A 17,784-nucleotide genomic window follows, 5' to 3' on the forward strand; every position below is an offset into this window, starting at 1 on the left:
ATTTGGGAACGATCGCGGCTCCCTGGGCAACGACCTGCTGCTCGCCGGACGATTCTGCCATGTTTGGTTGGCGGACGATTGTGGTTGCAGCCCCTTCTGGATTCCTTCCCTTGCTAGAAAAATATAACTCCATCAAGCACCTTAATTCTTGGACGTCGTCCTTGATCTCGCACACCTCCGTGCTGTTTTCCACGAGCTTGTGCTCTAGTTCAGGAACCCTAGTTGTCAACTGCTCAAGGTCACCCATGACGCCTGGCTCTGATACCAAATTGTTAAGGGCCTGCGAATAGGATCTCGTCATAGGTCGGTCCATAGGGAAAACCTCTTGTTTTCCCTTGTTCCTCCCTTTTCTTGAGGAACCTATCTTGGCGCCTTAATGGTGATTTGTTAAAGAGATCACCAACTCTCCTCTGCTCTTTCTTGACTGAAAATTTCGATGCCTTTATTGAATATCATCAACTCCTTTAAATAGGATATTACAAGAAGATAAGAGTCCTACTTTTAGGAAGACTCCCTACTAATCTATACTACTGAATTTAGCTAAGAGAAACAAATAAGATAAGAACACTGAACAGATAAGACTCCCCACTAATCTATACTACTGAATTTAGCTAAGATAGAAACAGATAAGATAGGATAGGGAGACTGTACCTAGCTAACAGATAGGATAGGATAGGGACACTGTATCTAGCTAACAGATAGGAACACTGAATAAGATAAGATAGGAACACTGAGTTAATCGCCCATTACTGCTGCTGTCCATTAAACTCTGAATTAATCACCCATTACTGCTGCTATCCATCACTGCTGCTGTTAGCGGCTGTAAGAGCATTCACAACAGATTGAGTCTAAGTTTTCTGTCAAATGTAAGATTATGGTATAATGTAGAACTCTCCTTCAAATGACTTGTCTAATGTCTAATTTCTAGTGGAAGAGATAGAACCATTTTCAATGGCTTTAATGAATGGCATTGAGGTCTAGTTTGATAGTTTCTTTATTCTCTTTATTTTATGCTTATGGCTTTGTTTGTTAGTGGTGGGCCTTAGTTATTGGCCTGTTTTTTTTCTCTTTTATTGTTGTCTTTAGTGCAGGCCGCCCTACTAAGGGTAACCATGTAAATGACCTCATTATTACAATCAAAGGATAAAAGATATTGTTTGGGGCTGGAGAGAGGATCAAACTACTCTCTTCTCCTCCCCTTTCTTCCATCTTCTTCCTCCATCACTTCTCTCTCTTCCATCTCCTTCAATCTTCTTCTTTCCTGTTTTTCTTTTTTTTTTTTTTTTACTTCAGATTATTGCAGGTGGGATTTACAACTAAAAGATCCCCAAAATGCCCTAATATTTCCAAGACAAATTTCCATTTCCATGGGTAGCGACACAAAATATTTTTGGAATTGACATATTCCCCAGTGAACACTACCAGCACTATGTGAAGTACAGGACATAGTTTCCATGACATATTTCCATTTCCACTTCCATGGGTAGCAACATGAAAATTTACTGGAATCGACAAATTCCACTACCAGCACTATACAGAGTACAAGAGAGAGCATTATAAAATAAGTTGGTAGCAATATTGTAGATAGGTGGAATAACAATGTTATTGCCTGCCTAACTTACATGATTACCACTTTGAGCTAGCTCAAAATTCATTTCAAACATGAAGTTAAATATTAATTTTTTTCTTTGTGTAATATATTATTTGGTTGATCTATTACAACCATTTACATTTTCTATGAGTTTAAATTTTACTTTAACTCATTCTATCATGAAGTTTTGAATCTTAGGGTTTACAAAACAACTTTAAAATGTAATCTTTTGTCTGTAGCCTTAGTTTTTTGGCTTTGTTTAATGATTTGAAACAACATAATAATTTGAAAAGGTGTTCCTATGCTTCTTTTGTTATTTCATAAAATATCGTTCTATATTTTTGCATACTATGATGTTTCCACCATGGCTATTTTTTTTACAATATTTCCATACAATACTTCCGACATTTCTGACATGTTTCCTATATTTGGAGGATCGACACTTTTTTGATCAATAACTGAAATTCATTAAATTTTGTTAGAATGCTCAAGTCAGGGGTATTTTGGTCATTCTGGTGTATCTTCTTGAAAGTGAAAGGTCTATTGTATCTGAGTTTAAGTTATGTGTCCCATCTTCTATGAGGGACAAAATTGTCTTTCTTGTAACTCTAAGTTTTATGAATAAAATTCAAGTGGGTCGGCTAGGAGAGTGATTTTTCACATTCTCCCTTCTAGTCTGGCCAAACACTCTTCTTCTCTCCTTCTTCTTTCTCTTTTCTTTCTTCTTTCTTCTTCTCTACTTTGACCTAGAATCAACTAGGGTTTATTCACATGGTATCAGAGCAATAAGGTCTCGTGTTTTCTTGCTGCTGTCTTCTTCATGGGTTCGCCGCCAGCTTCACAGTAGGTTTCATCATCCTACAACTGACCTGATTGAAGACTCGATAAAGGGCTGAAAAGGAGTTTCCATTTTGAGGGCCTGGAGGTGAGAATGCCTCTGGCCGGTGCTGTGGTGGTCGTTGAAGTGGTATACTAGACCCTCTATTCAGTGTACGAAGAGGGCTGGACGTATACAGGTATGGACACTGCTGTCGTGTGTTCAGAAATGGACTGTGAATGTTAATTTTTGTGCTTCAAAAGTTAGTTGTTGTGGTGCTGGGTGAAACTGATACACATATCAGTCATGTTCCTTTGTTTTCTTGCTCGCATGTGTGCTGAAAGAAGAGTAGTAAACTGCTGATGTCCACGACAGCAGTGGTGTGGTGATGGTTGTGTTATGGTGGCTGACATATCTATGATTCTAAATACTTAAAAGTGAACTCCTAGACCTTGTGTGTAATCAGTTCTGCAGTATGAAGAACAAGTGTTCGATGAAATGACTGAGTAATTTCAGCCGTGGTGTGTTGACTGAATGATTTCAGCTTTAGAGTGTAGTGTGTAATGTGCAGTTGAAGAAGGTGGTATCATAAGTGAGATAAGTCTTGTGAAGAGTGTGAGATTGTGGTGTATATTCAAAGGTGAAATAACTGAGATGGCTTCATCTGTAGATGGGAATGACAACAAAACCAGCATCATGCTTTCTCCAGATTATCTAAGTGTTCAAATGACATCCATCAAGTTGAATGGTGAGAACTATGTACCATGGGCAAAATCTGTGGAGGTGTTCTTGAAGACCAAGAGGAAAGTAAAACATGTGAGGGAGGAGAAACCTCCCTTTGATTCCCCTGGGTTCAGTGACTGGGAACAAGATAATGCACAGATAATGACATGGCTTTGGAATAGCATGGAACCAAAGATTAGTGTGAACTTCATGTTCCTAGATACAGCCAAAGAGATCTGGGGTCATGCTAAAAAGTTGTACTCTGGACAAGACAACACAACTAGGGTATATCAATTATACCAAGAGTACTTCAATTTGAAGCAAGGAAGTCAAAGCTTAGAAGAGTATTATGCAAGTTTGAGGAACATCCGCAATGAGCTAAATCTGTATCACCCTCTAACATCAGATGTCCAGATCCAACAACAGCAACGTGAACAACTTGATGTGACTAGGTTTCTTGTGAGCTTGAAAGGCTGAGTATGAGCCTGTCAGAGCACAAATATTGGGGCGATCAGCTCTCCCCTCACTTGAAGAAGTTTTTGCCCGTCTTAAGAGGACATCCATTGAGCCGGTGGAACATTCTTCCTTCTCTGATAGATCTGGTTTGGTAGTGATTAAAGGGAGTGTTTTGGAATGGTAGAATACTGATATGTTTCATTCTATTACAATGGGCATATTTATACAGTAAGTTGCTGCAATAAATAGAAAGAAAGAAAAATAGAAAGAAAAGAAAATAGAAAGAAGAAAAAATAGGAAGAAGAGAAAATAGATAGTACAAAAATAGAAAGAAAGAAATAGAAAGAAAAAACTTTCTAAATCAGTCCTTCCACAATCCTAGGAATATATACAATTCTATTTTCAGATCTCAACCAGTAACCCCACGTTTTCCAACACTCCCCCTCAAGCTGGTGAATAGAGATCCTCCATTCCCAGCTTGGCTATAATTATCCGAAAGTCTGTACTATTGAGCCCTTTAGTAAGTACATCGGCCAGTTGTCCTTTTGTAGACACATGGGGAGTGCAAATCAACTTGTTGTCCAGTTTCTCTTTTATAAAGTGTCGGTCAATTTCGATGTGCTTCGTCCTGTCATGTTGAACAGGATTGTGAGCAATATTGATGGCTGACTTGTTGTCACAATATAGTTTCGTAGGCTCTTCTCGTGGAATCTTCAGGTCTTCTAAAATTATCTTCAACCAGAGTAATTCACACTCCTTGTGCCATAGCCCTAAATTCTGCCTCTGCACTTGACCGATCCACTACATTTTGCTTCTTACTCCTCCAAGTGACTAAGTTTCCGCCTAAGAAGGTACAGTAACCAGAAGTGGACCATCTATCTACTGGAGATCCTGCATAATCGGCATTTGTATATGCTTCAAGAGTCAGTCCTCCATTTCTTCTGAATAAAATTCCTTTTCCTGGATTGGCTTTCAAATAGTGCAGAATTCGATGAGCAGCCTGTAGATGAACTTCTTTAGGATTATTCATAAACTGGCTTATTACACTTACAGCATATGCAATATCTGGTCGTGTATGTGCAAGATAAATGAGTTTTCCAACTAGTCTTTGGAACATCTCCTTGTCTACACTTGCATTCTCGTTGGCTTCTCCAAGTTTATGATTGGGATCTATAGGCGTGGAAGCTGGTTTACATGCCATATTTCCTGTTTCTCTCAAAAGATCAACAACATACTTTTGTTGAGAGATAAAGATGCCTTGTTTAGAATGTGCAACTTCAATTCCGAGAAAATACTTTAGTCTCCCCAAGTCTTTTATCTCAAATTCTCTGGCAAGGCAGTTTTTCAATGCTTCCTTCTCCTTTTTATCATTCCCAGTAACGATTATATCATCCACATAGACTAATAGTGCAGTAACTCCCCCTGAGGTTGTGTGTTTGATAAACAATGTGTGGTCACCTTGACTTTGCTTGTAACCTGTACTCAGCATTACCTTCGTAAACCTTCCAAACCATGCTCTCGGAGATTGTTTGAGACCGTATAGTGCTTTCTTCAACCGACAAACTTTGTTCCCTTTAATGCCTTCTCCAAAACCCGATGGAATGTCCATGTATATCTCCTCTTCTAGATCACCATGGAGAAACACATTTTTTACATCAAACTGTTGCAAATCCTAATTATAGTTAGCAGACAACGAAAGTAACACCCTTACTATATTCATTTTAGCTACCGGGGCAAAAGTCTCCTGATAATCTACCCCATAAGTCTATGTATATCCCTTGGCTACCAAGCGTGCTTTGTACCTTTCTAATGACCCATCAGATTTGTATTTAATTGTGAACACCCATTTACAACCTACTGTCTTCTTGTTTCTTGGTAGATCCACAACTTCCCATGTGTTGTTTTTTTCTAATGCCTCCATTTCCACTCTCATGGCTTTTCTCCACTCCTTATTAGAAAGTGCCTCAGCTAGAGTATTAGGAATTGGAATGGTGTTAACGCTGGCGAGAAAACTTTTATGGGATTTAGAGAATCTTTGGAATGATACATATTTGGCTAAAGGGTACAATGGGCGTTTGGTACATTCTCTGGTTCCTTTTCTCAGTGCAATAGGTAGGTCATACTCATACTCAGACTGTGAAGGTGTAGGTTCAGGATCTAAGCATCCCTCAGTTCTAGGATTAGGAGTTGAATCTTGAACTTGCACAGGTTGAGGATCTGGATTTTTCCTCATAGAGTAAACCTACATATATCTCACATTATCATGCACATCATTCGTGGGGTTAACAATGTCCAAATTTGGTTCAATGGTCGGGTTGTTTGACTCTTGTTGAGACTCGGGAATGTGGGGCTCAGAGGAATGTGACTCAGAGGGATGTGATTCTTGACGATTGAATGTCTGTGAGGAGGGTAATACATCTAGGGAGAGTAGATCCGAGGCCTTATCTTCCATTAATGAGGGCTCCCTCTGAAGATAAGGTTGAGTGAAAAACGATTTTCCTTCCTCAAATGTGATATCGATGGAGGTGTAGAATTTTCTAGTGGCTGGATGATAACATTTATAACCTTTCTGAGTTGGGGAATATCCCAAGAAGACACACTTGATTGCTCGTGGGTCTAATTTTCCCTTATTATGGACATGAACAAAGGCAGTGCAGCCAAAAATTCTTGGTGTGAGATTATTTGAGGCTCGAATATCAGGGTAAAATTGAGAAAGGACTTGTATTGGGCTTCGGTTGTCAAGAACTTTAGATGGTAGTCTATTTATGGTGTAGGCAGCAGTAAGGACAGCTTACCCCCAATATTGTTTTGGCACCTGATTTTGAAAGAGAAAGGCTCGGGTGGTTTGCAAAAGATGGCCATTTTTTCTCTCAGCTACCCCATTATGTTGGGGAGTGTTAACATAGGAGGATTCATGCACAATGCCTTCTTTCTGAAAAAATGGGGACAAATTCTGATTAAAATAATCTGTAGCATTATCAGATCGAAACCTTTTAATTCTCACACCAAACTGAGTTTGGACCATGTTATGAAAGTTGGGAAGAATTGTACCCACATCAGATTTAGACTTAAGAAGAAAAATCCATGTGACCCTAGTGCAATCATCAATAAAGGTGACGAACCATCTGGAACCAGTAATGTTGGGAATTTGAGAAGGGCCCCATATATCCGAATGAATCAAATAAAAAGGAGTTGAAGATCTTTTATTTAAGATTGGGAAAGAAACCCTTTTGTGCTTAGCAAGTTCACAAACATCACAATGAAAGGTTTCAACATCAATTCCTTTAAACAAGGAAGGGAGCATTGTTTTTAAAATAGGAAATGAAGGATGACCAAAACGGAAATGATGACGCCAAATTAAATCTTTATTGGAAGTAGATAAGAATGACTCGTGTGTGACATGCATAACAGTGTGAGATGATTTGCTGGTTGCTTCAAGGTAGTAGAGTCCATCTCTTTCCTTAGCAAGTCCAATCTTCTTCCCCGAAACCTAGTCCTGAAATACACAGTAAGAAGGGAAGAACACAACATTGCAGTTCACATCCTGGGTGAGTTTATGTATAGAGATAAGGCTAGTGGATAACTTAGGAACATGAAGCACATTTTTAAGTAATAAGGATGGAGTAATTTGAATATTCCCAATCCCTGCCACTGTGGTGAAAGAACCATCAGCAATAGAAATTTTTCTATTACTAGGACAGGGTGTATAGGTGAGAAAATGTAGTGAAGAGGGTGTCATGTGGTCAGTAGCTCCAGAATCAAGAATCCATGGAAAAACACTAGCCGAGGCATGTAATCCTAGAGATAAAGACTCACCTGAGAGAGCAAGAGAGGTAGAACCACTTCCTGGTTTTAAGGATTTCAGGAAGCACCTTAGCCTTTCAATTTCTTCATCATTAAATGGTCCCTGACTTGAGTGTTCTTACTGCGGGGATGTGGAGACATTATGGGCCTGTTGAACTCCTTTTGAAACTCCTTGATTTCCCCATTCCTTGCTGGATGTGGGAGGTTTCCCATGAAGTTTCCAGCACTGATCTTTCGTGTGTCTAGGCTTCTTGCAATAGGTTAATGGAGGAGAAATAAGGCCAGCAGGAAAGGAGAATAAAGGAACACTTCTGGTTACAGATCAACACTGAAGGCCAGAAGAGAAAAAACACAAAAAACTGGCAATGAAGGCCGAAAAAATTCTCAAGGTTGACAAACCTAGAGCTCTGATACCATGTTTTGGAATGGTAGAATACTGATATGTTTCATTCTATTGCCAATGGACATATTTATACAGTAAGTTGCTGCAATAAATAGAAAGGAAGAAAAATAGAAAGAAAAGAAAATAGAAAGAAGAAAAAATAGGAAGAAGAGAAAATAGAAAGTACAAAAATAGAAAGAAAGAAATAGAAAGAAAAAACTTTCTAAACCAGTCCTTCCACAATCCTAGGAATATATACAATTCTATTTTCAGATCTGAACCAGTAACCCCACGTTTTCCAACAGGGAGTGGCCGTGGAAGTAGAAGTGGTGGTGGCAGCAGTGGCCCTCCAAGCAACTGTGGTGGACACATGTTTAACCAGGCTAGTGGCCGGACTGGAGGCCGAGAGTCAGGGGGAGGCCGTGGAAAAGGAATGAGTAATGCTCAGAGAAAATGTACACATTGTGGCTTAAAGGGGCACACAGTTAATTTCTTCTATGATTTGTGTGGTCCACCCAACACTTGGGCTAACCATGCTACATCTAAGAGTAGTAGCACAATTACTGAAAGCAAGCAAACTGCCCCAACCCCCTCCCGCTTGTGCTTTCGGGTAGGAAATGGTGAGTGTACCACGGGCAGTATATGAGCAGTTCCTTCAAACATCTCAGCAAAACACAGCTACACCTGCCCATTCAGGTATGACTTGCTTAGCTTCCAAAGCCTCACCCTGGATCATTGATTCCGGAGCCTCAGACCATTTGTCTAGGACTCTTGATGTATTTTCTTCCCTTTCTCGCTCCTCCACATCTCAGACAGTTACACTTGCTAATGGTTCTACATCTCCTATTTGTGGTGTTGGTGATGCTGATCTCTCCTCCTTGTCTTTAGCATCTGTTTTATATGTTCCTAAGTTCCCTTTTAACCTTATGTCTGTTAGTAGATTAACCAAGTACCTTAATTGTTTTGTAACCTTCTATCCTTATTCTTGTGTGTTTCAGGATCTCAAGACGGGGAAGAAGATTGGTGGAGGGCATGAAGCAGGTGGTTTGTATTACCTTGATGGTTGTGGCCCCCCAATGGCTTTTTAGTCGTCTCTTACTCCTCTCCAATGGCTCTGCAGACTTGGTCATCCCTCTCTCAAGGCTTTGAAGCTGCTAGTTCCTTCCTTGAGTCATCTTTCATCATTAGATTGTGAGTCATGTCAGTTGGGAAAACATCATCGAATCTCATTTAGTCCAAGAATTGATAGTCGTGTCTCAAGTCCTTTTGCTTTAGTTCATTCTGATGTATGGGGCCCAGTTAAAGTGGTGTCATACAATGGGTTTAAGTATTTTGTAATCTTTGTTGATGACTTTTCAAGGATGACATGGATCTATCTTATGAAAGACCGTAGTGAATTGTTCTCTATTTTTCAGAAATTTCATGCTGAAATACGCACTCAATTTGGTGTTCATATGAAAATACTTTGCTCCTATAATGCCAAATAATACATCTCCTCACCATTTCAGCAATACCTAGAACATCATGGAATAATTCATCAAACTTCTTGTGCCTACACCCTGCAACAAAACGGTGTAGCTGAACGGAAAAATAGACATCTTCTTGAAACGGCTCGGTCCTTGATGATCAATATGCAAGTCCCAAAGCATTTTTGGAGTGATGCTATTCTTACATCCTGTTTTTTGATAAATTGGATGCCCATGTCAATCCTTGGAAGTCAATCCCCTTTCTCCGTGTTGTTTCTCACTTTGTCTCCATTTCCTCTCACCCCAAGAGTCTTTGGCTGTGTTTGTTTTGTTCAACACTTGGACCCTGGAGTAGACAAGCTAGATGCTCGAGCTACGAAGTGTATTTTTCTTGGCTACTCGAGGACTCAGAAAGGGTATAAGTGTTATAACCCAAAATTTCATAAATCGTTTGTGTGCTCTGAGGTCACCTTCATTGAATCAGTTCCATTTTTCTCAGATGCCGGTGTCTCTTCTTCTCCCTCTGTGGTTCCTCTTCCTGTACCGGTCGTGGACCCTCTTCCCGTAGCTCCCATTCCTACTGCAGATGCACATCATATGCCTGTTACTACAGAGAGGCCGCCAATTACTCAAGTGTATACCCGCAGAAGTGCTTCGGCCCCTCCTCCACTTCAGCACCTGTCGACAGATCCTGCTACTGCTCCTCCCTCAGATTTTGATCTCCCTATTGCTTTGTGGAAAGGTAAACGTACTTGTACTTCTCATCCCATTTCAGACTATATTTCCACTACTCACCTTTCTGCTTCTCATTGCAAGTTTATATCATTACTCTCATCGGTTCCCATTCCCAAGACTGTACAGGAAGCCCTTACCTCCCCAGGGTGGCGGCAAGCCATGGAAGAAGAACTCTCTGCTCTACAACATAATCACACGTGGGAACTCACCACCCTTCCTCCTGGTAAGCACACTGTTGGGTGTAAATGGGTCTATATAGTGAAGCATCTTCCTGATGGCAGTGTGGAACGATTGAAGGCACGGTTAGTGGCCAAGGGCTATTCTCAGTTATATGGTGTGGACTATATGGAGACATTCTCTCCTGTGGCTAAAATTGGTTCAGTTCGGGTGTTGATCTCATTAGCTGCTATGTATGATTGGCCTCTCGTACAACTTGACATAAAAAATGCCTTCCTACATGGTGATCTTGTTGAGGAGGTGTATATGGAGCAACCACCAGGGTTTGTTGCTCAGGGGGAGGCTGGTAAGGTGTGCAGGCTCAAAAAGGCAATCTATGGACTGAAACAATCTCCACGTGCATGGTTTGGCAGGTTCAGTGAAGTGGTGAAGGCCTTTGGGATGAAACAGTGTCAGGTTGATTAGGTAGGTAGCAGTATGACAGAACTAAGCACATTGATGTTGATAGGCATTTCATAAGGGAAAGAGTCTCTTCAGGAGAACTTTGTTTGCCATTTATCACATCAGAAGAGCAACTGATTAGGTAGGTAGCAGTATGATCATTCTGTGTTCAGCTATAACTCAAAGGATGGGAAAATCTTGCTAGTCGTGTATGTGGATGATATTGTCATAACTGGAAATGACAGCAATGGAATTGACAGGCTGAAAAAATTCTTACAGGACCACTTCAATACGAAAGATCTGGGGAAGCTAAAGTATTTCCTAGGAATAGAGGTTGCGAGGTCAAAACAGGGGATCAACCTATGTCAGAGAAAATATGTTCTTGATCTACTTGAAGAAACAGGGTTGTTAGGTGCTAAACCAGCAGAGACTCCTATGGAACTCAATGCCAAGTTAAGTGTGGATGCAGGTGAAGAGTTTGATGATCCTAGAAGATACAAAAGGTTGGTGGGAAAGTTGAACTACCTGACCATAACCCGACCAGATATATCATTTGCTGTGAGTGTGGTGAGTCAGTTTATGCAACATCCCCGAGTTCCTCACTGGGAAGCTGTTCTGAGAATTGTTAGGTACCTAAAGGGTGCTCCAAGTCATGGTTTGTTATACCAAAAGGGAGGAACTCTTGAGATAGTAGGGTACACAGATGCTAACTGGGCTGGCTCTATATCAGATAGGAGGTCAATCACAGGGTATTGTACCTTCTTGGGTGGCAATCTTGTAACTTGGAAGAGCAAGAAGCAAACAGTGGTGGCAAGAAGTAGTGTAGAAGCAGAGTATAAGGCTATGGCCCATACCACATGTGAACTAGTATGGCTGAAGAACTTACTACAGGAGATGGGTTTCTCAATTGACAAACCCATGAAACTATACTGTGATAACCAAGCTGCTGTTCACATCTCATCCAATCCCGTCTTCCATGAAAGAACTAAACATATTGAGGTGGATTGTCACTTTGTGAGAGAGAAAGTGATAAGTGGGGTAATAACTACATCTCATGTGAGCTCAGGAAATCAGTGGGCAGATCTCTTCACAAGAGGATTGTCTCGGGGAAGAATAGATTACATTTGTAACAAGCTGGGACTATATGATATACACTCTCTAGCTTGAGGGGGAGTGTTAGAATGCTCGAGTCAGGGGTATTTTGGTTATTCTGGTGTATCTTCTTGAAAGTGAAAGGTTTATTGTATCTGAGTTTAAGTTATGTGTCCCATCTTCTATGAGGGACAAAATTGTCTTTCTTGTAACTCTAAGTTTTATGAATAAAATTCAAGTGGGTCGGCTAGGAGAGTGATTTTTCACATTCTCCTAGTCTGGCCGAACACTTCTTCTCACCTTCTTCTTTCTCTTTTCTTTCTTCTTTCTTCTTCTCTACTTTGACCTAGAATCAACTAGGGTTTATTCACAAATTTATAAAAGAATAATTACAGGATTGTGAAAGGTAAACTGTCTTACCTCTCCACAACAACTATGCAATTGCAATTGAGCCCAAAACATATGATTCCTTCCCACCCCTCGTTTAGCTAAAACATCAGTGAAGGCATTTGCAGTCCTTTTAACCAAGCTGAATTGCACTTCCATATCTTTAGTTAGCCATTTAAATCTTTTCTTCTTGTTGCTGTATATCCAGAAACCTTGTCTTCCTTTTGCAACCATTCCACTACTAACTTTGAGTTACCTTTGTTAATTAATCCATATATCCATTTTCCTTGCCTTTTGTATCATGACAGCCATAACCTCAGCCCTTAGGGAGTCGCCTACTCTAATTGGGCCCAAATATAATCCAATAACTCTTCCTTCACCATCTCTATAAACCCCTCCAATACCAGAAGGACCCGGGTTTCCAGCACTACTCACATCAAAGTTCAATTTGATGTAATGAGTGCAAATGAAAGAAGCACATGAAAAGGAACCAAAGAAATAATGAGTGCAAATACAACTGTCAGGTTTCAACGATTCCAAGTAAACCCCATCAAGGATATGAAGAAAATCCAGGAACTCATTAACTTCTGAATCCCTCACACCCCTCCTTGAACCCAAATCCCAATAAAACCATCTCTTGATCTTGAGGGAATCAGGAAAGATGACACAGATTTACCTTTATAATGTGATAGGGCAAAGACAGAGGAGTATTTATCTCTCAAAGGTAGAATACCCACCCAAACCTGTTCCCAAAATTGTATAAGGTTACTAGAACAAAGATCATACCTGATATAGAGCAGGAAGGATGGAAGGACAGCCCTAATGGCTTTCCAAAGAGACACTCTGGTAACCCAATCCAGAATTCCAGCATCCCAACCGTCAGCTGCAAGCCCATGTATACCAATCACTATCTTAAAGCCTCAAGCTTTTCCTTCTCCATAGGTAGTCTCCAGAGCCACTTTGCCAACAAAGCCTCATTCCTTTTAAGTTACCAAGGCCTAACCGACCAAATTTCTTGCTTCTACTCACCATTTCCAGCTAACTCAATGGTCTTTTTTCTCCTCCCCTGGCTCCTATCAATGCAATCCTTCCTCCTAAGAATAGATAGCTTTTCTTCCAAGATGCAAGTGTTTTGACAAATCTTTCAACTACAGGATCCCAAAAGCTACTCTTTTTCGAATTATCTCCTAAAGGAAGCCCTAGATACTTCAATGGCCATTGAGACACCTCACAACCCAAAATGTTTGCACACTCCAACATCTCCCCTTCTTCCATATTAACACCGACAATACAATTCTTGTCAAAATTCACCTTAAGGTTGGACATTAGCTCAAAGAGTTGTACTGTCATCCTTCATAGAAAAGCAAAGTATCATCAGCAAACTGCAAGTGAGTAATTGGAACACTGCCACAACCTACCTTCCAGCCCCGCAACAGCTCACGTGAATCTGCCCTAGGAATAAGCATACCAAGAACCTCAACAATCAGAGTGAATAGAAAGGGGGATAGGGGGGCTCCTTGCCTAATCCCTCGCAAAGCCTGGAAAAATCCACCACAGTTCCATTAACCAGAAAGGAGTAATGACAAGACTTAACACACCCCTTTATCCACTTACACCATCTATCCCCAAAGCCAAAACTCCTCACGACTTCCAAAAGAAATGTACAATCCACCAAATCATAGGATTTTTCCAAGTCCACTTTGCAAATGAATCCTTTCTTTCCAGCGTGACATTTACATGAACAAAATAGCACCTATAGATGATAAAAATCTAAATAGAGTTCATCTTTTGAACTAGAGCTAAGCCCTCAGTGTAGTCAATTTCATAAATCTAAGTGTATGAGTGTGTTTTAAAAGGCCTGCCTGAGGTGTGCCAAGGCACACATGTGCAGCACATTTTAAGGCATGTGCCATTCCTAAGCCCAGGTGATGCTACTTTTAAAAGGCACACGCTTGGTGCACCTAGGTGTGTGCCTAGTGCCCTGATATGCCTAAAGTGCACAACTTTCTAATTGGTCTATTAATTTCTACATTACCTTTTATTGGAGCTTGTTCACTCTTAATGGTCTATTAACATTCAAAAGAATAAAAAAACCTAATACCTTTTGAAAACTAAAGTCCTAGTTGTTGCAAATAAAATATGTTCATATAATTTCAGGCTTCTTTCCACTTGTTTACAGATAAGCAATTCAGGGTAGTTGGAGTATCATGTGAGTGACTAAAACAAATCCACATTTCCTTCTTAACCTCAATAGGTATCCCTATTTGTCCATGACAAACCAAATGCACAAACTAAGGTTAATAATATTTGAAAAGGCCACTCATGTTATAGAAGACAAACCATGTGTTAAGCTTCAACTCTCTAAATATCTTGCACTATTTGCACTATTTGCTTTCCTCCCCCCATGCTCCTTCCACTTAATTATTTAAACATTGTTGTTTATTTGATAGTGAGACTATCCTCTAGTTATCAATAAAAAGGATTGTGAAATTACATTTCAAGCTTGTCTCCATTTATTTTGCTTGCCTTGCTTTTATATATTCAATATATTTATATATTGAATTATGTACTTACAAACATTAATCCATATAATTTACACAAACAAGAGAATATATTGCCCAACTTCCAAGTTCTCATATAAGTAACAGATATCCATACATAGATAAAATCCAATAATTATTGATTACATTTTATTTTTCTAGGCCCTAGTTTTCATAAGACATGCTCACATAATTCACTAAATTATCTACACAACGTGGTTGTTAGATCAAGAGAAAACCAAGGAGCATTTTCAACTACAAAAAGCATAAATGAATTAAGATGGTGTGGTCCTGTCAATTTCAAATTCAGTTCATCAACTCAAAGATATAGGAGAGCATGCAATATTAATTGAATTGATTTTCAGTTATGTCTCCAAACCTGCAAAAGCTGTCGCCGTATAAAAACCCATCTTGATTTACGTTCAGAGGATTGTGGACGCAAAGAACCCATTGTAGAAAGAAGCTTCATTTGGAAAAAGGGGAAAAGGTTAACCTATACTTGCATAACTAGACATGCAAAGCTTAGGACAAAATAATTACTCATACCTCTGCTACACTGTGCCGTAGCTTAACCTCAATTCCTATCCAAGTCCACATTGCATCCAATAAGTGGCCATGATTCAGTCGAATATCACATGAATCCGGATAAAAAAATCGAGTTATAATATCCATTGCCACCTACAGAATGCATTAAGTTGTTAGTACATTAGAAGTTACTAAAATTGCCTTCCATATCAATAAGTATTATTGTCATTCACATTATAACTTCTATCCATAAGCAATAGGAGATTGAAAACATTATTCAAGACAATACATCTGATTGCTAAAACCACAATACAACAAGGATTCCACGCCAGGAATTCCAGTTTGACTAGGAATCTTTCAACACTCATCTGAGTTTTATTTAGAGACTTATAAGTCTTGGTCTAACTGTGATTCACTTACCAAAGTCCTAGTCTAACTAGGATTAGTAGCAAGGGCCTTAGTTCAATAAGAATTTTTGGCAGTAACAATCTTCTTTTGTCTAACTGTGTATATCCTTATTAAACTTTCCTAAAACCATAGAATCATTTTGAGCCACCCAACACAGGAAGATGATTCTAGCCTCAAATTTGGTACATTAATGTGGTTGGGCATAAACCTACTAGGTTTGAGGACAAGGTTGCTTTCGCATCTAAGTGGAAGGATTAAATGCAAAATTAAGCTTATGGACAAATGCCCTAGAAACAAGATGTTTTAAATGAGTAGGACTAAAACAGAATATATGACATATAAATTTAGTAATAATAGGAGTGTAAATCAGGATACACTTAGGATTAGAAACCAAGAGGTAACTCAATGTGACCATTTCCGATACCTTCGTTCAATAATTCATAACAAGGGAGAGATTGAGGATGTCACCTAGAGAATTATAGCAGGTTGGGAAAAATGGAGGGGTGCATTTGGACTTTTGTGTGATAGGAGAATATCACTTAAGCCCCGTTCATTTGGGGGTAAGTTTAGGGGCCAACTTTCCCATGTTCTTTTACTAGTGAAGTGTGGGACCCATGGAAACAAAATTTCACCTGCGTAAGTTTTTGGCAACTTACCTAGAAAAGTTTTATCCACCTCCTAGGTGGGTAAGTTACTTACCCATGGAGGGGAGAAATTGGCCAAACTATATAGGACTAAAATGCCCCTGCCATAACAAAAAAGTTGGGGGTCCTTAAGGGAATTCGCTCACTTACCCAGGGTAAATGTACTTACCTAGGTAACACTTACTCAAGTAAATGAATTTACCTAGGTGAATAACCAAAAGAATGATGCTTTAGATTAAAAGGAAAATTTTATAAAACAGTTGTAAGGCCAGCTATGTTGTATGGAGCAAAGTGTTGGGCAGTCAAGAAACATGTTTAGAAAATGAGTGTGGTACATATGTGAATTCTAAGATGGATGAGTGGAAAACCTAGAAAGGATAGGATTAGGAATGAATCCATCCGTATAAACCTAGAAGTAGCACAATTAAGTGATAAAATGAAAGAGAGAGTAGGCTAAGATGGTTTGGTCACGTGCATAGAAGACCACCGACAGGTCCAGTTAGAAGAAGTGATTTGTTACAAGTGGAAGGGGCTAAAAGAGCTAGGGGTAGACCAAAAAAGACATGGGTAGTAGTAAGAAATGATTTACCACTAATAATTTAATAGTGGATATGGTTTTAAATAGAATGGATTGACAAAACAGGATTCATGTAGCCAACCCCATATAGTGGATATGGTTTTAAGTGATTCATTAAATTAATGATCATGTAAAGAGACTGGGCCAAATGGGTCTTAGTATCTTCTCTTGTAATATCTTTCATTTTCTTGTTGGCTAATGGGCCTCTCTTGATGGGCCTGTTATTTCTTTTTGTTTAATCTCTTTATGTTACTGCCTAGCTGGCCGCCCACTTAAGGGCATACTTGTCATTACTCTAACATTAATTCTTAATAAAAAAAGGATTAGAGGAGAAAGGGAAGATAATTCGAATCTTCTTCTTCTTCCTTCTCTTTTCGCCATCTTCTTCTCTTGTGCTACTGCTCTTACTTCTCTTCTTCCTTTTTTTTCTTCTAATCTTCAAATTTACACCTAATATTTGAGGACTGATTTACATCTTGGTATCAGAGCAGGTTTATTTCTTCCTTTTTTTTTCTTCTTCTTATTTTCCCATACACCCTTAGATTAAGAGAGTATATGGAGAGATAGATTCTCTATAGTTCAGAGGATCTCTGGCCTAGTTGGTAGAGGGTTTGGAGAGTTTAAATCTGGCTGGATATTGCCAAGAAGTGGTGTTGTTCTGTTGCTGCCCAAAACCCTAGCCGATTAGAGATTTTCGAAGGTACAGGTAAAGGTGAAGCTTTGGCTGTGGCACTCTGTGCTTGGGAGGTGTCTTGTGACTCCTAAAGGAGGGCGGTTCAGGATTGGAAGAGATTGAGAAGTTTTGGTAGGAGCGGCTGCATCTTCTCTCTTCCTCCCCAACAGCTGGACGGAGTAAAACCCTAGTTTTCAAGCATCTGGGTTTTGGTTTGACTTCAAGTAAGTTTATATAGACAAAATTTCTGGTTCTTTGATTTCCGTTTGATTAATGGAGCCATACGAAAGTAAGTTCAAGCAAGTGCCGGTTTCAGGCCTTGGCTCGGTAGATTCCGTTTTGACTG

At 39.6% G+C, this 17,784-nt stretch overlaps 1 protein-coding gene across 3 annotated transcripts in view; it reads right to left on the bottom strand.

The window, feature by feature from the left end:
* Nucleotides 1-17,784, bottom strand: part of GCN2 (protein kinase family protein) — a 144,577-nt gene that overhangs the window by 36,093 nt on the left and 90,700 nt on the right. For all 3 annotated transcript variants that reach the window (XM_010269827.3, XM_088894469.1, XM_010269829.3), the window contains 2 exons: nt 15,158-15,289; nt 14,991-15,074 (listed from right to left, as the gene is read on the bottom strand). In XM_010269827.3, the coding sequence (XP_010268129.1) occupies nt 14,991-15,074; nt 15,158-15,289 (216 nt within the window). The remainder of the gene's footprint in view (nt 1-14,990; nt 15,075-15,157; nt 15,290-17,784) is intronic.

Source organism: Nelumbo nucifera, chromosome 1 (assembly GCF_055504915.1).
Source record: "Nelumbo nucifera cultivar China Antique chromosome 1, China Antique-T2T, whole genome shotgun sequence".
Taxonomy (NCBI): Eukaryota; Viridiplantae; Streptophyta; class Magnoliopsida; order Proteales; family Nelumbonaceae; genus Nelumbo; species Nelumbo nucifera.